The sequence below is a fragment of the Saccostrea echinata genome, unplaced genomic scaffold (assembly GCF_033153115.1).
Source record: "Saccostrea echinata isolate AGI-Se365-2 ecotype Australia unplaced genomic scaffold, CSIRO_AGI_Sech_v1 ptg000062l, whole genome shotgun sequence".
NCBI lineage: Eukaryota > Metazoa > Mollusca > Bivalvia > Ostreida > Ostreidae > Saccostrea > Saccostrea echinata.
In genome coordinates this window covers 6,820,013-6,837,500 of record NW_026889811.1, presented here as the reverse complement: position 1 = coordinate 6,837,500, position 17,488 = coordinate 6,820,013, and the positions used below count along the sequence as shown (strand labels likewise).

At 33.3% G+C, this 17,488-nt stretch overlaps 2 protein-coding genes across 2 annotated transcripts; both read right to left on the bottom strand.

Annotated features, from left to right (window-relative positions):
- Positions 1-7,013: 7,013 nt before the first annotated feature.
- On the bottom strand, positions 7,014-10,947 carry LOC133175388 (biogenesis of lysosome-related organelles complex 1 subunit 4-like). Its single transcript, XM_061310493.1, has 5 exons — positions 10,792-10,947; positions 9,462-9,533; positions 8,065-8,166; positions 7,557-7,676; positions 7,014-7,180 (listed from the first exon to the last, which is right to left on the bottom strand). Exons 1-5 carry the CDS (start codon positions 10,921-10,923, stop codon positions 7,055-7,057), a joined length of 552 nt encoding a protein of 183 aa, XP_061166477.1. The 5' UTR covers positions 10,924-10,947; the 3' UTR covers positions 7,014-7,054.
- Positions 10,948-12,476: 1,529 nt separating this feature from the next.
- LOC133175390 (uncharacterized) lies at positions 12,477-17,488 on the bottom strand. Its single transcript, XM_061310494.1, has 5 exons — positions 17,363-17,488; positions 16,177-16,390; positions 14,300-15,474; positions 13,733-13,918; positions 12,477-13,498 (listed from the first exon to the last, which is right to left on the bottom strand). Exons 2-5 carry the CDS (start codon positions 16,354-16,356, stop codon positions 12,514-12,516), a joined length of 2,526 nt encoding a protein of 841 aa, XP_061166478.1. The 5' UTR covers positions 16,357-16,390; positions 17,363-17,488; the 3' UTR covers positions 12,477-12,513.

Sequence of the window (17,488 nt, the reverse complement as noted above, 5' to 3'; positions counted from 1 at the left end):
TTGGCCCAGTGCCTCTTGAGAAGAAGATTTTTTAATGACCCCACCCTATTTTTGTCTTTTCTTGATTATCTCTCCTTTTAAGGAGACTTGGCCCTTTATTTAAAAAATTTAAACTCCCCTACATACAAGGATACTTTGTACCAAGTTTGGTTAAAATTGGCCCAGTGGTTCTTGAGAAGAAGTTGAAAATGTGAAAAGTTTACAGACGGACGGACGACAGACAACGGGTGATCAGAAAAGCTCACTTGAGCTTTCAGCTCAGGTGAGCTAAAAACTGAGTGGTCAATATCTCCCTGTGTCTAGTTTGACCCACAACCTTTGACCTTATGACTTCAAAACCAATAGGAGTCATTTACTCTTTACGAAGAACAAATGTACCAAGTTTGACGTCTGTCAAGCAAATGGTTCTCAAGATATTGAATAGACAATATCTTCGTATATCTAGAATAGTTTGATCCTAGACCTTGTGACCTCAAAATCAATAGTGGTCATCTACTTTTCAGGGGGAACTAGTAGCTGCATTTCATTTCCAGAATTTTTTAAAAAATATTGAACTTTTCATTTCCGACATTTTGTAGTTTTCATTTCCAACATTTTAAAGTTTTCATCTCTGACATTTATCATATAGTACATTTAGAATAAAACATTGATATCCAATTAATAAGTTTTGCTTAGCTTTTAAAGAAACAAATGAAGATTTAATACCATGGAGCACATGTAAGGTTGTGAACTTTCACTCATCTCCTTAACTTTTAACTCAATTTGATGCTGTATATAGATACAGTGTATTGCAATATTCTTATTCAGAAAATGTGCTTTAAAAAAAAGTAATATTCACATGTATATCCTGTTAAAATTCTATTTCCACCTATATTAGTTAACATTAAATTGTCAGAAAGATATCCTCCGAATATTTTGGAAATGTACCAGTAAAAAAAATTAATATCGGAAATGAAAATGAAAAATTTCGGAAATGAAAGCAAAAAATGTCAGAAATGCAATGCAAAATTCCAGAAATAGAATGCAGCGGTACTAGTGTACCAAGTTTGATGTCAGTCAAGCAAAGGATTCTCAAGAGCAGATAACATTTGGTCTACCAACACACTGACCAACAGGTGCAAAGCAATATACCCCGTTTTTCAAGTGGGGATATAAAAATAAAGGTATTGCTTGATGATTCAAGTGTAACATAATATCTACACTATGTATGTTTAATTATTTATACAGGTAAACTTCGGTATCTCGACATCGGATATGTCGACAACCTGGGATATGTCGACGTCCTTCCGCGGTCACGGCAGTATTTACTATATAAATGATTTGCAAAAACTCTGATATGTCGACCTCGGTAATCTCGACAACCCTGGTTATCTCGACGTATATTCACAGTCCCATGAGCAAAATTTACCTGGTATATGTCGACATCGGCAATTTTCTGCTCCACTTAACCTAACTGTTTGTCAGATAGGGTCGCTCGTCACGCACGGACGGCTCCGGGTATCTCGACGTCGTCAAAAATTCACACCTTTCACACCCATGTTTTGACTGCACGCTGCTTAATTAATTCTATAGACTGTGTTTGTAGGTGAATCCCAAGCCCCCTCGGCGTCTTTGAGACGTTAATTGCTTAATGTTCAGCTTGGGTAATATCATTGCTAAATCTACACGATTCTGCTTAATTTACAGGTGTTTATTTATGTCGAAACCTAACATAACTTTTAAAATTGAAAAAGATAACTAAATTACAAAGAATAATAAACATATTGAATAAATTCAAACGAAAGAATTAAATGATGTTCTAATAATATTTTGTAGTTAAAATGCATTCAACAGGAAATAATCGATTAACGACAAGATTAACCGAATCATCCGTAATTCATGCATCTGTAATATCACTACGTTAGTAATACACATATCTCTTAAAAAAATAATATTAATGCACATTCTTCCTGAATGAAATAAGAAAAAAAAAATGATTACGCATTTAATATGTTTTCGTATCTCGGATGTCGACTTTATCATGTTTTTACGGTTCGGTTCGAAGTTTACAGAGCGCATTTCGTATTCTGTTCTGACAAAAAAGCAAGTAACACGCGAATGCTGGATGGAAAACTACAAAAATTTAGAATGATTTCGATAAAGAGAAAGAACAGGTTTTATAAATAAGATTTTAAAAAATAACTTCTTAGATTTTTAATAAAAATAGAGGGATTGCTGAAATAAGTTGACCTACAGTCTATATTGAAGTCATGTACGTATAATAAGCTTATACACATGTATGTGTTTGGTTATGCAGTGAAATCTTGGACGTCAAGTCTCAACTCTGATATCTCGACACCTCGGATATCTCGACATTTTCCGATGGTCCCGTCGATGTCGAGATAACGAAGTTTACCTGTATATTCAATGCCTTTGAGTAATATTAAATTGATGCTTATTTTTATGCACCATTTTTTCTTTAAGCTCATTTCAGATATATGTACTGCTCTGAACGATAAAAATTGTATAGTGTGCCAAACAAGATCAAAATAATGATTTATGAACCATCACAAATAAACAAATTAAAAAAAAAAGCATTCATCCGGTAATATTTGACCTATTAAAGAAGTTGTTTGAAAATAATTACAAGGCAATTATTAAGAAACTTTCTTCTCCTTAACAGAATCATTGATTGAATCGATTCAAACTATTGCCTAAAAATGGCAATAAAACATTGCAATTTCTTCTATGTTAAATTTATGTCAAAACTATATCCATAACCTAAAATGTTCATTTAAGTGCATGACATCTAAAAATCTGAATGAAAAGATTAATTTTACATCTGCTTCCATTAGTTGCATTAGGCTCAGTACATACATTATTTACAACTAAAAATGTTCCTCTGTTTGTGAGAATTACTGTCATGTACTGCAAGTTTGTCTCTTCTCTTCCTGGAAATAACAGGATCCAGTGATACAACCAGGCTGATCATAAAGTTATGCTTCTATATTTGTACCATATGCAGTCAACAGGATCAAATTATGTTATTTGTTATTTTAATCTATTATTAATTCATACCAGTCAAATAGGCAAAAAACAACAACAACAACAAACACATACTTTATAGCTAATTTTTAAGCCTATCAAAATATTAAAGACTTCATTTTCTCCTGTGAGTCATTTTAAAATTCGCCAACTGTTGTGAAAATCTATAGTCCTGACTATCAAAAAAAAATTACCACAATGAGTATGTAGAAAAACTTTACATTATACATCAGAATCAACCATAAACCCATTTGTCAGTTATTAAAGCAACAGATACGAGGAACATATTGATGTGTGATCTGTAAAACAGCTTTCAGCAGAGCCCGTGTGTAGAAGTTCCAACTCCCCGTCGATTCTCATTCGGAAGTCACTTGGAATTACTTGGAAGTATTTGGAAGCATTTGGAATTCCAAGTACTTCCAAGTCATTCAGAAGAATTTTTTTGGAAGAATCTGAATTTAATTTGGAATCTATTTGGAACCATTTGGAAGTGCAGAGATGAAACTTAGTCTATATGTTTAATGAGCAGATGTTATGTTATCAGGTGATCGGGTTCGAGGTCTTGTCTCGGGCTCGACCTCGTGGATTTTGAAATCAGGCGGTTCAAACCTAAACAGTGTTGCATCATGATCGCATAAAAAAGGATTGATCTTCTATGAAGTATATGTAGTGCAATGGAGATAATTAACATCTTTTAAGTTCATGACTCGGTGGTATCTAAATCTTCATTTTATGTCGCACTTCTCTTTGAAAAACAGTTAGACCGTATCGGATTGATCATTGCTGAAACTGTGAAAAGTGTCTTTTTTTGGAATTACTTGTCATGTCAGTGCGTGTGCTGATGATAATACAACGTGTTCGACTTTTATTACATCCGTAAATACATGAAGCCAGGAAATACCTAAATTACCGCTATTCTTCATTTGTGACTTGGATTTGAATTTTGCAAAAATATCTGTAAATATTTTAATTAAAAACAGTTTTACATGATAATCTTTAACCAGGAAGGTTTGTCTTTTTCAAATGCAATGGATATTAAACATTAAATGATGCCAAAAGAATAGTGTTTTGTATGATATGTATATATTATCAAATCGCTGGTTGTTTGTTATCTGAACAACATGTTTAAATATAAGCCAATGAAATCTTGTTTTTATTTGTTGAATCACATTTGTAATAATCATTCGGAAGTCATTTGGAAGTAACTTGGAAGTCATTTGGAAATTTCTAGAAAAATCTGAGTTTTAGTCATTCGGAAACAACTTGGAAGTAACTTGGAAGTCATTTGGAACCATTTGGAAATTTGTTCCAATACTCCGAATGGTGATTTGGAAATTCCAAATGAAGAATTCCAAGTGATTAACTTGGAAATTCCAAATGCAACTTGGAACTTCTACACACGGGAAATGACAGGGATGAGCAATTTTGAGTTGTTACATCTGACAAGTTAATACATTTTAAAACTACAGACAATGAAAATTGCTTCCCTATAAGCCTGAATTCATTATATAGGTGTGTTCACTGTAACCGTTTTACTGTACATGTACCATTTCTGGTTTTACAATCTTTAATAAATATCGTTTATTATTAATTACTAGTACCATATTTTCAAGTTATCTGACATTTTTATCGTACATTATAAGTTCCTCATGTTCTTCGTACACCCTCATGCATCCTCAACTGCAAATGAATTAAATTTTGACAGATTAGCTTAAATTGTTTAAAAGGGCAATCTAAATTTTAATAACAAAAACTAATTTTTTTAAAATGTGTAAAGGTTTGGACCGTTGATATTGACCTAGATAGCTCAGTAGTTAGAGCACCTGACTAGTGATGCAGGGGTCCTGGGTTCTATTCCCAGGTCTAGCCATACAATTTCTCCTTTTCCTGTTACATAATTTGGTGCCATTGACCACCCTGGACTTGCAGGTAAAAGTCTTGCCAGGGGCATATGGAACTTAGGTTGGGTCTTCGAGGGCAAAGACAATTTAAGGAGAAAGTAATGTAATGGTTTGGGCCATGGATATCGGCCTGGGTAGCTCAGTGTTTTGAACACCTGACTAGTAATGCAGGGGTCCTGAGTTCAATTACAAGTCCAGCCATATATTTTCCCCTCTACTGTTACATAATTTGGTGCTTTTGAGCACCCCTGGACTTGCAGGTGAAAGTCCTGTCAAGTGCCTATAGAACTTGGGTTATGTCTTTGAGGGAAAGAGAATTTAAGGAAGAAGGAATGTAATGGTTACAGCAATGGATATCTGCCTAGATGGTTCAGTGATTAGAGCACCTGACTAGTGTTTTGGGGGTCTTGGGCTTGATTCCAGGTCCAGCTATACATTTCCTCCTTTTCCTGTTACATAATTTGGGTGCTGTTGACCAACCCTGGATTTGCACGTGAAATTCCTGCAAGGGGCTAAAAGAACTTGGGTTGTGTCATTGAGGGTGAAAACAATTTAAGGAGGGAGGAATGTAATGGTTTGGGCCATGAATATTGGCCTGGATAGCTGATAGAGTTGGTAGTTGGTAGAGTGCCTGACTAATGATGCAGAGGTCCTGGGTTCAATTCCTTTTCTGCTACACAGTTTACAATTCATTTAATAAGCCCTCATTGATATTTTTTCCCTACACCATCATCAAACAATGTGTATAAACAATCTGATAATTTTGCATTAACATATATTTTTTGCAGTCTTATCAATTGCTATAGACTGATTTTTGGGAATTTATAAAAACTGTGCAATGTAAAAAGTACAATTTAGCACTTACATTATGTATAATCACATTTTCGGCCCTAATACATAATTTATGTACATTATTTTACCATTGAATACTGATTTTATTTACCAGTAAATCTATTCTGACAACCAGTTTATTATTGTGACATCTCATTACATCATTGTGACATCACCAACATGTTTTTTCTAAAACTTTTACAAAACAACTCAAGAGTTAAAAAGTATAAATGTACATACATAAGGGAAACAGGTGTGGGATGTCATATCTGTGTTAATAAAATTTTGCTGAATTTTGAACAAGGCACATGGGAACTTCAATCAAAAGCATCATAACAAGGATGTATATACTAAGTATAGTATATACATTCTTGATTATATGAAAATATACTTACATATTTCACTTTCAAAAAAGCTTATGTGGGGGTAATTATGTATAAATTATGTTATTTGAATAAATACTTTACTTAAATGATACTTGAAAATTACTAGTAAATTGTATCTAGTATGTGCTTTTGAACTTTGATTTGTAAAACTGGGTTAGATATGTAGGATGAAAGAATGCAAAAAAAAATAAATAAATAAATAAATTTTACATCCAAATAGTCATTCAATTTTATTAGGGTAAACAAAAAATATATAACATTGAAGGCCAGGTATATTCCCATACATTTGGCCCAAACATAAAATCGGTTAACTTTTGCACATAACTTAACAGTTTCTCAAAGCACTGATGATTCACTGGTCCCACAGAAATCTTGAGAATAGAAAATTTACTTATCACCTGCTGTAATATCAAATATTTTTATGGGGTCAAATTTTGAGGTTTGGGGGGAAAAATTTGATTCATGGAGATTTGATTTTGTAGTTGGAGAAGTGTAGAGTTGTTATATTATTGAAATTTTACATTTCGTGGAGGACATGGATTTGTGGGACTCTTAAAAACAACAAAAATTAAACCTCCATGAAATCAGTGATTTTCAGAGTATACTGTAAATTTCCAGTATCCCTGTATGTATCTGAGATTTAAGTTTGAAAACGCAAATGAAAAAAATCTTTTTGAAATAAAAAAAAAATTAATACTGCCAATGCCAGAACACATGATACCAATTTCTCTGCATATTTCTAAACATTTTGAATCCTGCTTCAACACTCTTAATATCATGCACATAAAAGTGCACAGGTTATTTCTTCCCCTTGGTTAACACCATTTTGCTGTATTTTCATAGTATTTGATTCAAAATTTATTTTCTGAGAGATCCGATTCTGGAATGTTAATTTTTATCACTTTAATTGAGTCAGTTCTCTGCAGGTGTGTCTTCTATTTGCACATTTTCCTGTGGTCCTGGAAAAAAGTCCTTGGTGCTGAAAATTTCAGGGGGGTTGAAAACTGCCTTTTTGTCTGATTTTGAAACTGTTTTTTTCTGTGAAGAAAGAGTTAGATATAATTTACCCAATGGCATTCATGCATTATTAAATCAAAAAAATGTTAACTTACAACATGAAATCAATATAAAATTCTAAATACATCAGGTCCTCAATATTTCTGCAAATATTATCTTTAAATACCAGAGATTTGCGGTATTTTTTAAAACTCCTACACTCTGACTCAATGTTGATATTGTATTTACTGACATTCATGTATTAATAAAACACAAAAATATCAATTTCACAAAATGAATAAGGATTTTTGTTTACTTAAAGCCCTAAATATATTTTTGCAAATCATTTCTTTAAAAAAAAAAATTGTTGTTGTTTGTTTGGTTGGTTAGATTTTTTCCCCCAATTCCTATTACTCACTGGTCCAACAAAGGAAGAAAGCATCTTCTTCAGACCACTTAGGGATCCCATTTCATCCTCTGCTTTGTTAACACACTCCTCTAGCACACTTACATTGGTTTTCACCATTCCCACAAAGGCCTGTAATGTTAACATAAACCTATAAATGGCATGATATTTTTAGGGACGTGACTTAGTGGGTATAAATACAAGTATAAAAATATGAAGAGCAGCTCTGAAATTAAACATTCATACAAATGACTTAATATTAGGATGTTTGACTAAGGGTAGATAACTTTCACAGTGCAAAAATCAATGTCCACATTAAATTTATGAGAGTTTTGGGTCCTATTTTTATTTTCCTGTCATATTCAATATACTGGTATGCATGATTTATTAACCCCTTTTCCAAATTAGCATAATTAATGCTTTGTAAACTGTTTGGCAGCCTCACACAGCATAAAATTAGGGAAAAAAATGACAATAATAATTAAATATGTTTATTTCATTCTGTATTCTATTATGTTACCTCTAATTTGTCAATTTTCTCAAATATTTCTTGCATCTGTGTACATTTTGTCTGTATTCTAGGTAGTGTTTCTGTTAAACATAGATTAGTATCTGCTCTAATCTGAAAAAAAGAACACTTTTAGAGGCTAAAAAGTATATACTAGAAAATTTAAATGAAGAAAAGAAGAAGGAAATAACAGACTAAAAGACCAATTCAAATTTTTTTCTCCTTCATTAATTAGATTATTTCTAAGGTGGATAAAATTTGATTTGTTTAAACTGGCTTAAAAAGTCTTTATGGTAGATTATAGATTTGCATACCACCAAAACCACCAAAAAGGATTACATTTCAATATCTGTAATTTTCTGATGAAAAGATCTATTGATTTTAGGGATGTCAACAAATATTCGAACATTCGAATATTCATTTGATGAGTTGATATTCGAATATGATTTTAAGATTCAAATATTCGGTGTTTTTCAGATTTCATAAAAAGTACTGTGATTAATAAATTCTGATTAGAACAGTGCTGGAATTATCCCTGTTTAATTTACTAGTGATTTCGATCACCCGATTTCTTTCACTACTTTCTTATCTTATAAATCTACTAAATTATTTTGTTTTGAGTAAGATTTTAAAGAATTATACAATAATGCTTTATGTATAATATGAATTGTACTTTCATAGATTTTATTAGTTAAATACGATCGGATCTAGAATCGAAGACAACAAAATGAATACCTTCTTAGAATGTCTAAAAGACGTGAAGAGTATATACTTATCAAAATAAATTTAATTTATAATTGAATGACTGTCCGATAGAATTAGTCTGTATTAAATATTGTAAAGGGCTCAACTTCAGAATAAACGTGTAAATTACTAGATTATCTCGGGTTGTACATAATACTGAATTTTATATTCATTATCTGTTCAGGAGATTAGTTAATAATATTACCTAGGGAAATTGTCTATGGAAAAATTTGTTTATATAAAACATTGTATCAAAGATTATAATCACATCTCTTATTAGGCTGATAATTGTAATTAATTACACGTATTGACATCTGAACAGTATATGACTTTCCTTTGGTAAGACAACTGGTTCCTCAGTTGGAGCTACTATAAATACACATGTATCATTTATTAAAATTATATTTTTTACATTTTAATCAATTATTTATTTCAAACATTGAAAAATATCAAATGGAATTCCTTATTGTACACCTACAGAAGTCTTCTTACAATTTACTTCCAACTTCCTACACTAAACCTTTCATGAAAGTAGGATGATGTATATTTAAAATAAACCAGATTTTATTTATTTTATTGAATATTCGAATACTTTCATTGAATATTCGAATATGAATTATTGACAAAATTGACATCCCTACTTGATTTCTGATCAATTATATTACCATATCAACTAAACCACAGAATTCCTCTAGCTTTGTGAGCATTCCTTCTATATTCTCATTGAATTTTTCTTTCTGAAAAATAATATTCATACATAATCAGAAGGAAACTGACACTGTGCACATGCAATTTTGCCAACATGTTTACCGGTTTAATGAGCTATAGCACTGATTTAATAATTCTAATCTCTTAATGAACCAGTTGACAAGTATTATGGTTTCTGTTTTATATCTGTAAACCTTTCTTCTTATAAAAATTTAGTTAGATGCAAATAACATCCTATTAACTATAAATGTAATTTTATGTACAGCCATGAATTCTTTCTGGTAAAAGCAGTATTGTTGCAGATTGTATTGTGTCATTTTTCACCGGTCGAAGTTACCCACTGACTCCAAATTCATGCAGGGGTAACTCTGGCCAATATCTGTTCAGCTGATTTGCATATTAATTGTAAAAACTTAATATTTTAAAATAAACATGTACAAATAGTTGCAAAAAACAAATTTGATTAATGTCACGTCAGGGATAATCATTGATTAACTTTCTATACAGATATTGTCAAAAGTGATAATTTCTCTTAATAGCTAATACCCCAGTAAACACTCATTCATAATTTTTTTGGTGATAAAGTTTCTTCTTGGATATCATTATATTCCAGTAAGCAACTTACTTGGAAATAAAATCATTATCAACACATTAAAAATGCAGTTTGTTTTCTGCATGAAATAAATGTATGTACACAATAATCATGATAATAGGTTATAAACAAAACATTTTAAGGATCATGATCGGTCGAAATTAACCAGGTGGTCCAGATTACAACAACCTACCCTAAAGGCATTGTTACTCAAGGAGATAATTACGCAAAATCTTTCTAATCCCATATTTTTTGGGTAAATTACCCCCACGTGTTAATTTTCATGATTACAGTAGCAGAGATTTTAAACCCTGCCTTCAAAAATACCTGGTCTGTGTACCCCTGTCAATCAAGTACATTATGATCCATCATTGGATGCTAGAACTTGATTAACATTTACTTACTAGTCCCTGTGTATACCCTGTACACCTTGTTTGGCACTCATGGCTACCTTCAACAGTTCAAATTAACTTTTAATTTACCGCACATGGTATACAGAAACTGTATTACTATGAAAATTTTTAGCATATCATATCATTCAATAGCACATAGGTACTTACTACTTAGATACATGTATTTATAATAATTAGTCATAAACATCCAGTCTATACTTTTTCCCCAAAAACGTAATTTTCAAAGTGCCCCTCCCCCTTATAAGAAAGGAAAATAACAAGGAAATGTCTATTGTAATGTACCTCTTTGGCAGAGTCAAACTGAGTGTAATTGACATAATCAGTTGCAAGATCTTCAATAAAGCTATCAGGTGTTTTTTCTTGGGATTCGGGGCTGCTTTCTGTCTCTGAAGCAAGATTAGTGTCTTCTTCCATGACTGCTGACAAACATATACTTTATGTACCTCCTACCTCACAAGAGTGTCAAAAAAGAAAGACAACTCTTGCTCTTGTTCCACATAAATTTTACGGGCTTTTAAAAGTCAAAATAAAATATATATTTTATTTTTTCTTTAACATGTCATTAAAACCTTAAAGACCAATTGGTATTTTCCATCTTTTCAGCTGCCATACATATATAGATAATATTTCAATATTTTGCATGTCATTGAAAGCAATTTCACAGTCTATATCAGATACTGCTGAATTATTAGTTTGTATCTTACATAGTAAAAGCAGACTGAGTAGAACCAATTTATATTATTCGTTAGGTCATCTTTAAAAAAAAGTGTTTGTTTGCCCTTGCCCGACCGATTAAAATTGACCAGATTTGAAACTTTTTTACCTCCAGGAAACAGAGTATTTTTTATTCATTCTGAAATTTTTCCACCCCATTATTAATTATTCTAACTTCATATTCGCAAGTTTTTCTTAAGGTTTTGCCAAAGGTCAATATGTTCAAAAATTTATTTTTACAAAATAGCTTCAAAACTATGTGGTTTATAAAGTTAAAACTTTTACAGATTATAAATATATCACTGATTAACAGATAGAAAGTATCACTTGATAACAAATACTTTAAAAAATATTTATCGAGAAAAGTTCTTTAAAAAAAAATATGCATATATTTTTAAAAAATACACCTAATTAATTCCGTACTTTTAGTGAAAGCCATCACTGAAGAAACAATATATGTTTATCAATGAAGGGCAAGTTTGACTTTGATAACCTCTGGGAAGTTGTTTTCCCTGTTTATTTTGTCCAAATGTTAAGATTTGAAACCTAAAGTTCATTGCAAATAACAGATTTTATAGGGGTCTTGTCTTAATTATACAGGTCATGCTTTCAATAAAAGCCTTTCAGAGACCATTCACGTCCAACTTAATGCCCTTCATTGATAAACATATATTATTTCTGCAATGATGGTTTTCACTAAAAGTACAGAATTAAGCAAGTGCATTTTTTTTTTTAAAATATGCCAATTTTTTTGAAATTTTTTCTCAAAAAAATTTTTTTTTTTAAAGTTTGTATTAAAATGATACTTTCTATCTGTTAATCAATGATATATTTAGAAACTGTAAAAGTTTTAACTTTATACCTCACATAGTTTTGGAGCTATTGTAAAAATAAATTTTTGGACATCTTGACCTTTGGCAAAACCTTAATAAAAATTTCCCACTACCTACCTACCCATGCATTTTTTTTTATATCCTGAGTCAGGATAGGACATGAAAACAATTTTTTTAAAAGATGGCCTTAATTACAATGATAATTCCTAGCTGAATGTGTATCTGTAATTATTTTAGCGGGATATTTTGGTGTTTTTGGTGCAATCCTTTGTTTGTTATAAGAATATAATTCTAGATTAAATTGCCACAAATAGTTCATGTGATGTTCACATACATTTAAAAGTTTTGGACATGGATTAAATACTCATTCATTACCAACAATAAAATAAGTCATTATTTTGAAATTTTACTGTACACTGACTGACATTAAACACATTTATAGCCCTTTAAAATATAACTATCCTTCTATATTACTGTAAGTTGTTGTATTATACACAGAGTCCTTCACAAGACAGCTAATTTGAGCCAAGTCCTGAATGGTTGCACTTTGGGTAACCTCTGCCTCGTTAGCAGCAATCTGGATAAGATTGGCCGGTACACCTGAACCCTGAATGTTTAACAGAACCGAACCAGGATCCCCCTCCTGTTGAAGTTGAATATCACTGGAGTTTAGGAGTACTCCTTGATTTTCTGTGAAATAAACTGCAGGTGCTGTTGCCTCCTTCTTCTCTTCTTTTTTCATAGGTAAAGGATCCACAGTGACTATATTCTGATCCTGCAGCTGTACTGTGCTACTGTTGGAAGGAGGGGGGAGGTGGAAGGTAATCATGTGAGTAGTAACTTGTCCGGAATTCTGAACAGGAGTCATGTGACTATCGGCTCCCTGGACAGAGGGTTCCTGAGAAATGGCATTCATGGCACAAGAGATCAGCTGTGTGATGTCTTGAGTTACAAGTCCTTCTCTCATCAGCCGCTGAAGGTCCTCCTCCCTTATGCTTCGCTCCCCTGATTCTGACATCTCCACATGCATCTGGATTTGATTACCTGGATTTTCTACATTGCCCCCAACAAAAACAGGTGCCTGCTCCCCAGCATTGACTATCTCTATATGTGGAACAGACTGGCTGATATTCTGAATTCTAGGCGCAAATGTAATGTTTTCAGGTTTCTTCTTCACTGAGGTAGTTGGGATGAGTCCATTTTTATGATCACGCACATGATCTAAGTACTTTTGTTCATTTACTGACTTGTATGTACAAAACTCACAGCAGAAGATTCCATGAGCACCAAAATGTTTGTTCTTCATGTGAGTCTTGAAGCAGATGGCCTGTATACAGGAGTAGGGACAGTGGGGACACTTGTATGGCTTCTGTCCTGTGTGGCGCATCTTGTGGCGCCTCAGAGAGTTGTGGTCTATGGAGGCATAGTTGCAGACATCACACCTATAAATCAGGAAAATAGAGAAACATTCTTCATTCTGATACCAAGGAAATTGAAATTGTCAATAGATTTTTACCCACAGTAAACATGATTGAACAAATTCAACAAAATACTGGGTCCTTTTCATTACAATTATATATATATAAAAAAAAAAAAAGACAAAAAATAAGATCCTTCAAAACCTCATCTGAATCCATCTAAATGCAATACTTCTGGCCTCATTCTGGTGCACTTACTTGAATGGTTTTTCCTGAGTGTGAGTCCTCATGTGTAGTTCCAGCTGAGCCTTTCTGGCCGTGGTGTACTCACACACCGTACATGAGAAGGGCTTGTGGTTCCCATGCACCACCTGAAGGTGGACCTGTAGACATTTTTTGCTCACAAATTTGCGACTACAGATTTCACATTCTTGCTCACTGTACCTGGTGACATAGAAAATGAAGACAGATGCATTATTAAGGCTGTGCATTTCAGTGATAATTAATACTGTAGATCACCGAATTTTCGCTACAATTTATTTTCGCAAGATAGTTATACGTTATTTATAGCCAGACAAAATTTTCATGAATTCTGGTTATTATTAAACGATATCTTTTAGAGTAAAATTTTAAGTACAGACAGTTTTGTGTAATTAAGTGAAATAAAAATTCTTTGAATAAAAAGTGATTTACAGCACATGTACATGTAAATAATTTATGAAATTATTAATCCTGATTATATGGTGGTGTGATAATAATGATTCAATATAATACCGGTAATTAATTTTTCATCATTCTTTCTTTGGGAATTTTTTTTTTATATACCATTTGTCACTGTTTTTATTGTCACTATGCACCATCTGATGGTTTCTCATCTGCGCCAGTTGTCGAAAGTGCTTTCCACACGTATCACAAGAGTATGGCTTGTCTTTACTGTGTATTTCCTGGTGGACCTTCAATCGGCTAGCCGTATCAATTTTATAGTCACATTGATCACAGGTTAACAAGTCTGTGTCTATCTGATGGACTTTCCACAAGTGCAGACGTACCAGACGCCATCTGCTCTGTTGTTGCTGGCACTCAGGACACATGAAAACCTCTGGCTTATCTGTGTGACATTTCAGGTGAATTTCTAATGCTGCCTTGGTCAGGAATCTGGCATTACACCCCGGTTTTCCACATTTATTTTGGTAACTTGGGGCATGTTTTGGTTGCCTGGGTGTGTGTTCACTTTTATTAGAATCACTCATTCTCGTCTTTCCAAGGTAATAGTCATTCTTCAGTGCCTTGGGAGGACAAATTTTACCACGAGTACGACTGCCCTTACTGATGTATTGGGTCTCTGACTCAATGGTCCATTCTACGTCGGAATCATTCAAATCTGTTGCTTTCACCTCCTCAGATTCACTTTGGATGCGTTTTTGATTCTTTCTCCGTGAAGTGGTCTCAACTTGAGTCCCCACGCTCACTTTTCCATCTTCAACTGTGACGTTATGTTCTTTATACATATGATCTTGACATTCTTCCATGCTGGTGAATCCAGTGTTACACTGACCGCAGAGGAACAACTCTTTTGTGATTGGCTCTGTACCTGTTGTGGATGTCCCTGTTTCAACAGTGATGAAGTTCTCAGTAGAATCTAACACTTCTAGTCCCTGAACGTTGTTCTTCATGACAACTGACTGAGCCATATTTTCAATGTTTCCATTTTCTAGAGATAATTCCACAATCTTGCCATCTATGTCAAAGGTTAATTTGTTACTTGTTTCATTAACAAAGTTTGCATCTTCTGCAGGATTTTCACTGTTTAAGATCTCAGTATTTTGCTGGTCAGCTTCAGTGATGTCTAGCCTGGTTTCTATGTTTTCTGCATCTATTTCATTCAGAATTCTACTAGTGGGTGCTTTTTCCTGGCTTTCAAGCTGGGCATCTTGGGAAATCACCATGACATTTGCCACTGTCCCGCAGCCAAGAGCATCTGGTGTTCCTGTATCTGAATTCTGAAATACAAAGTGATACTGTCAGCAATTGATAAGTGATACTGTCAGCAGTTGATAAGTGATACTGTCAACAATTGATAAAATCTTTCTTGAAAAAATGTCAATTTTCCCTTTAATCATAATGTTTTCCTAGCAACATATTTATGAAGCATTCACAGGTAGAGTTCTGGATGGGTGTGATCTATATTTTTTTCCTAGAGAGAAAGTCTAGCACTTCAGTAAGTTAAAATGACATGCACATACAAAATTGTGAAATTTAAATTTAAATTGTTCACTTTTATGCTGTCTTTGCTGTGAACCCAAAGCCTTCCCTACCAAGTGGTTATACAAAGTTGGAGGAGGCTACTTTGCAGGTTTAATTAGAGAGAATCATACAACAAACTCCCGATAACCCTAATAAAGGTATATCTCCAACAATGTACACACACGGAAAAAGAGATAGGTATGGCTACCTAATTCAATAATCCCTGAAAATTAAAGATCTGTCTCATACAGGTAAATAGATAAATATGACCTGCCACCTTTCTATATTCCCCACAAAGAACCTCCAACTATGTTGTTCTGTGATCCTCTCCAATAACCTATCGTTTGAGACCTTCTTTTTGAGTGTTTTTTTTATAAGTGGTTGTGTAAATTGCTCAATTTCTCTGTACTACTGCATGTTCCTCTGCACGTTTATTGAAATTTTGTAATCATGTGTACCTCTCTACTTGCCTGAGTAGATTGTGGGGGATCCTTTGCAGGGGTTGCTGAGAGATGGTCCTGCTGAACATGGCAAGCCATATCTTTTACAGTCTGACATGTGTGACTACAAAATTTACAATGGTAGGTAGTGACAACCTCCATATAATCTCCCAGATTGACTTCAGTACCCTCCATCATCTACCATGCAGAGTCTTTTCAGATGAGGAAAAACCTTCAGGATAAAAATATGCATTGCATTAAATGGTGCTTATGGAATATGTGTAATGGTTTGGGTTAAGGATACCAGACTGGGTAATCAGTGGTTAGAGCACCTGACTAGCGATGCAGGGGTCTGGGTTTCATTCCTAGACAGCCATACATTTTCTCCTTTCCTGTTACATAATTTGGCGCTGTTGACCACCCCCTGGACTTGCAGGTGAAAAGCTTTCCTGCAAGGGCAATAATTTAAGAACTTAGGTTGTGTCTTTGAGGGTGAAGACAATTTAAGGAGAGGAATGTAATAGTTTGGGTTGTCAAATTGTGCATATCAGCCGGGGTAGCTCAGTGGCTAGTTGCGAGCACCTGACTAGTGAGGCAGGGGTTCCGGATTTGATTCCCGGTCCAACAATACATTTTCTCCTTTCCTGTTACATATAATATAGTTAAGGTGCACCTGTGTGGGATTAACATCACACTAAATACAACCATAGACTGAAAATTGAACCAGATTTTTTTATATTAATCATCATTACGTCTAGGCACTCCTGTTCCTATCTAAATTTTATGTATTTATCCATTATTTCTATATATTTTTTTTTATGAAGACATATTTTCCTTACTGAAATTCGTTTCCCTCTATAAAGGAGAATGCAGTCCTCATTATTTTCCTTTAACAAAAAATTGGCAAACTTTTGTCTAAATTTTTTCCATAATTTTTTTTTAAGAGTATTGTCCAGAATTTAGAGAGAAAGGTCAATCTAAAATTCAACAGTAACTGTTAATCAAAATCATTTTTATTCTAAATTGACTCAATGCTTTTAAGTAAAAGTATCCCAAAATTCAATAAATGAATATTTACTTCAATAGAATGTTTTTAAAAAAAACATACATATAATACTTTGATGAAATTACACGTGGAACTATTTCACTAGGCACCGGTTTTTATTCTCTAAACAATAGAAATATATATCCTGTAAAGTTTTACCTGGGATACCTTTACAAAGATTCTAGTTATATATCATATCTTTCGCATCTTTGTGTGTTGTGCAACCAACATAGTTAATGAAAAAATAAACTGTTCAGATCCAGATAAAACACGTTTGATTCTGGG

What these genes read in the sequence shown, in the direction of transcription:
- LOC133175388 (XM_061310493.1), bottom strand. Translation starts at nt 10,923, where the DNA reads ATGGAAGAAGACACTAATCTTGCTTCAGAGACAGAAAGCAGCCCCGAA. An exon ending in AGTTTGACTCTGCCAAAGAG is followed by an intron (nt 9,534 to 10,791) that starts GTACATTACAAT and finishes ATTATTTTTCAG; the next exon opens with AAAGAAAAATTCAATGAGAA. An exon ending in AGAAAATTGACAAATTAGAG is followed by an intron (nt 7,677 to 8,064) that starts GTAACATAATAG and finishes TTAACATTACAG; the next exon opens with GCCTTTGTGGGAATGGTGAA.
- LOC133175390 (XM_061310494.1), bottom strand. Translation starts at nt 16,356, where the DNA reads ATGATGGAGGGTACTGAAGTCAATCTGGGAGATTATATGGAGGTTGTC. An exon ending in CTACTCAGGCAAGTAGAGAG is followed by an intron (nt 15,475 to 16,176) that starts GTACACATGATT and finishes TTTGTATTTCAG; the next exon opens with AATTCAGATACAGGAACACC. An exon ending in AATAAAAACAGTGACAAATG is followed by an intron (nt 13,919 to 14,299) that starts GTATATAAAAAA and finishes CTATGTCACCAG; the next exon opens with GTACAGTGAGCAAGAATGTG.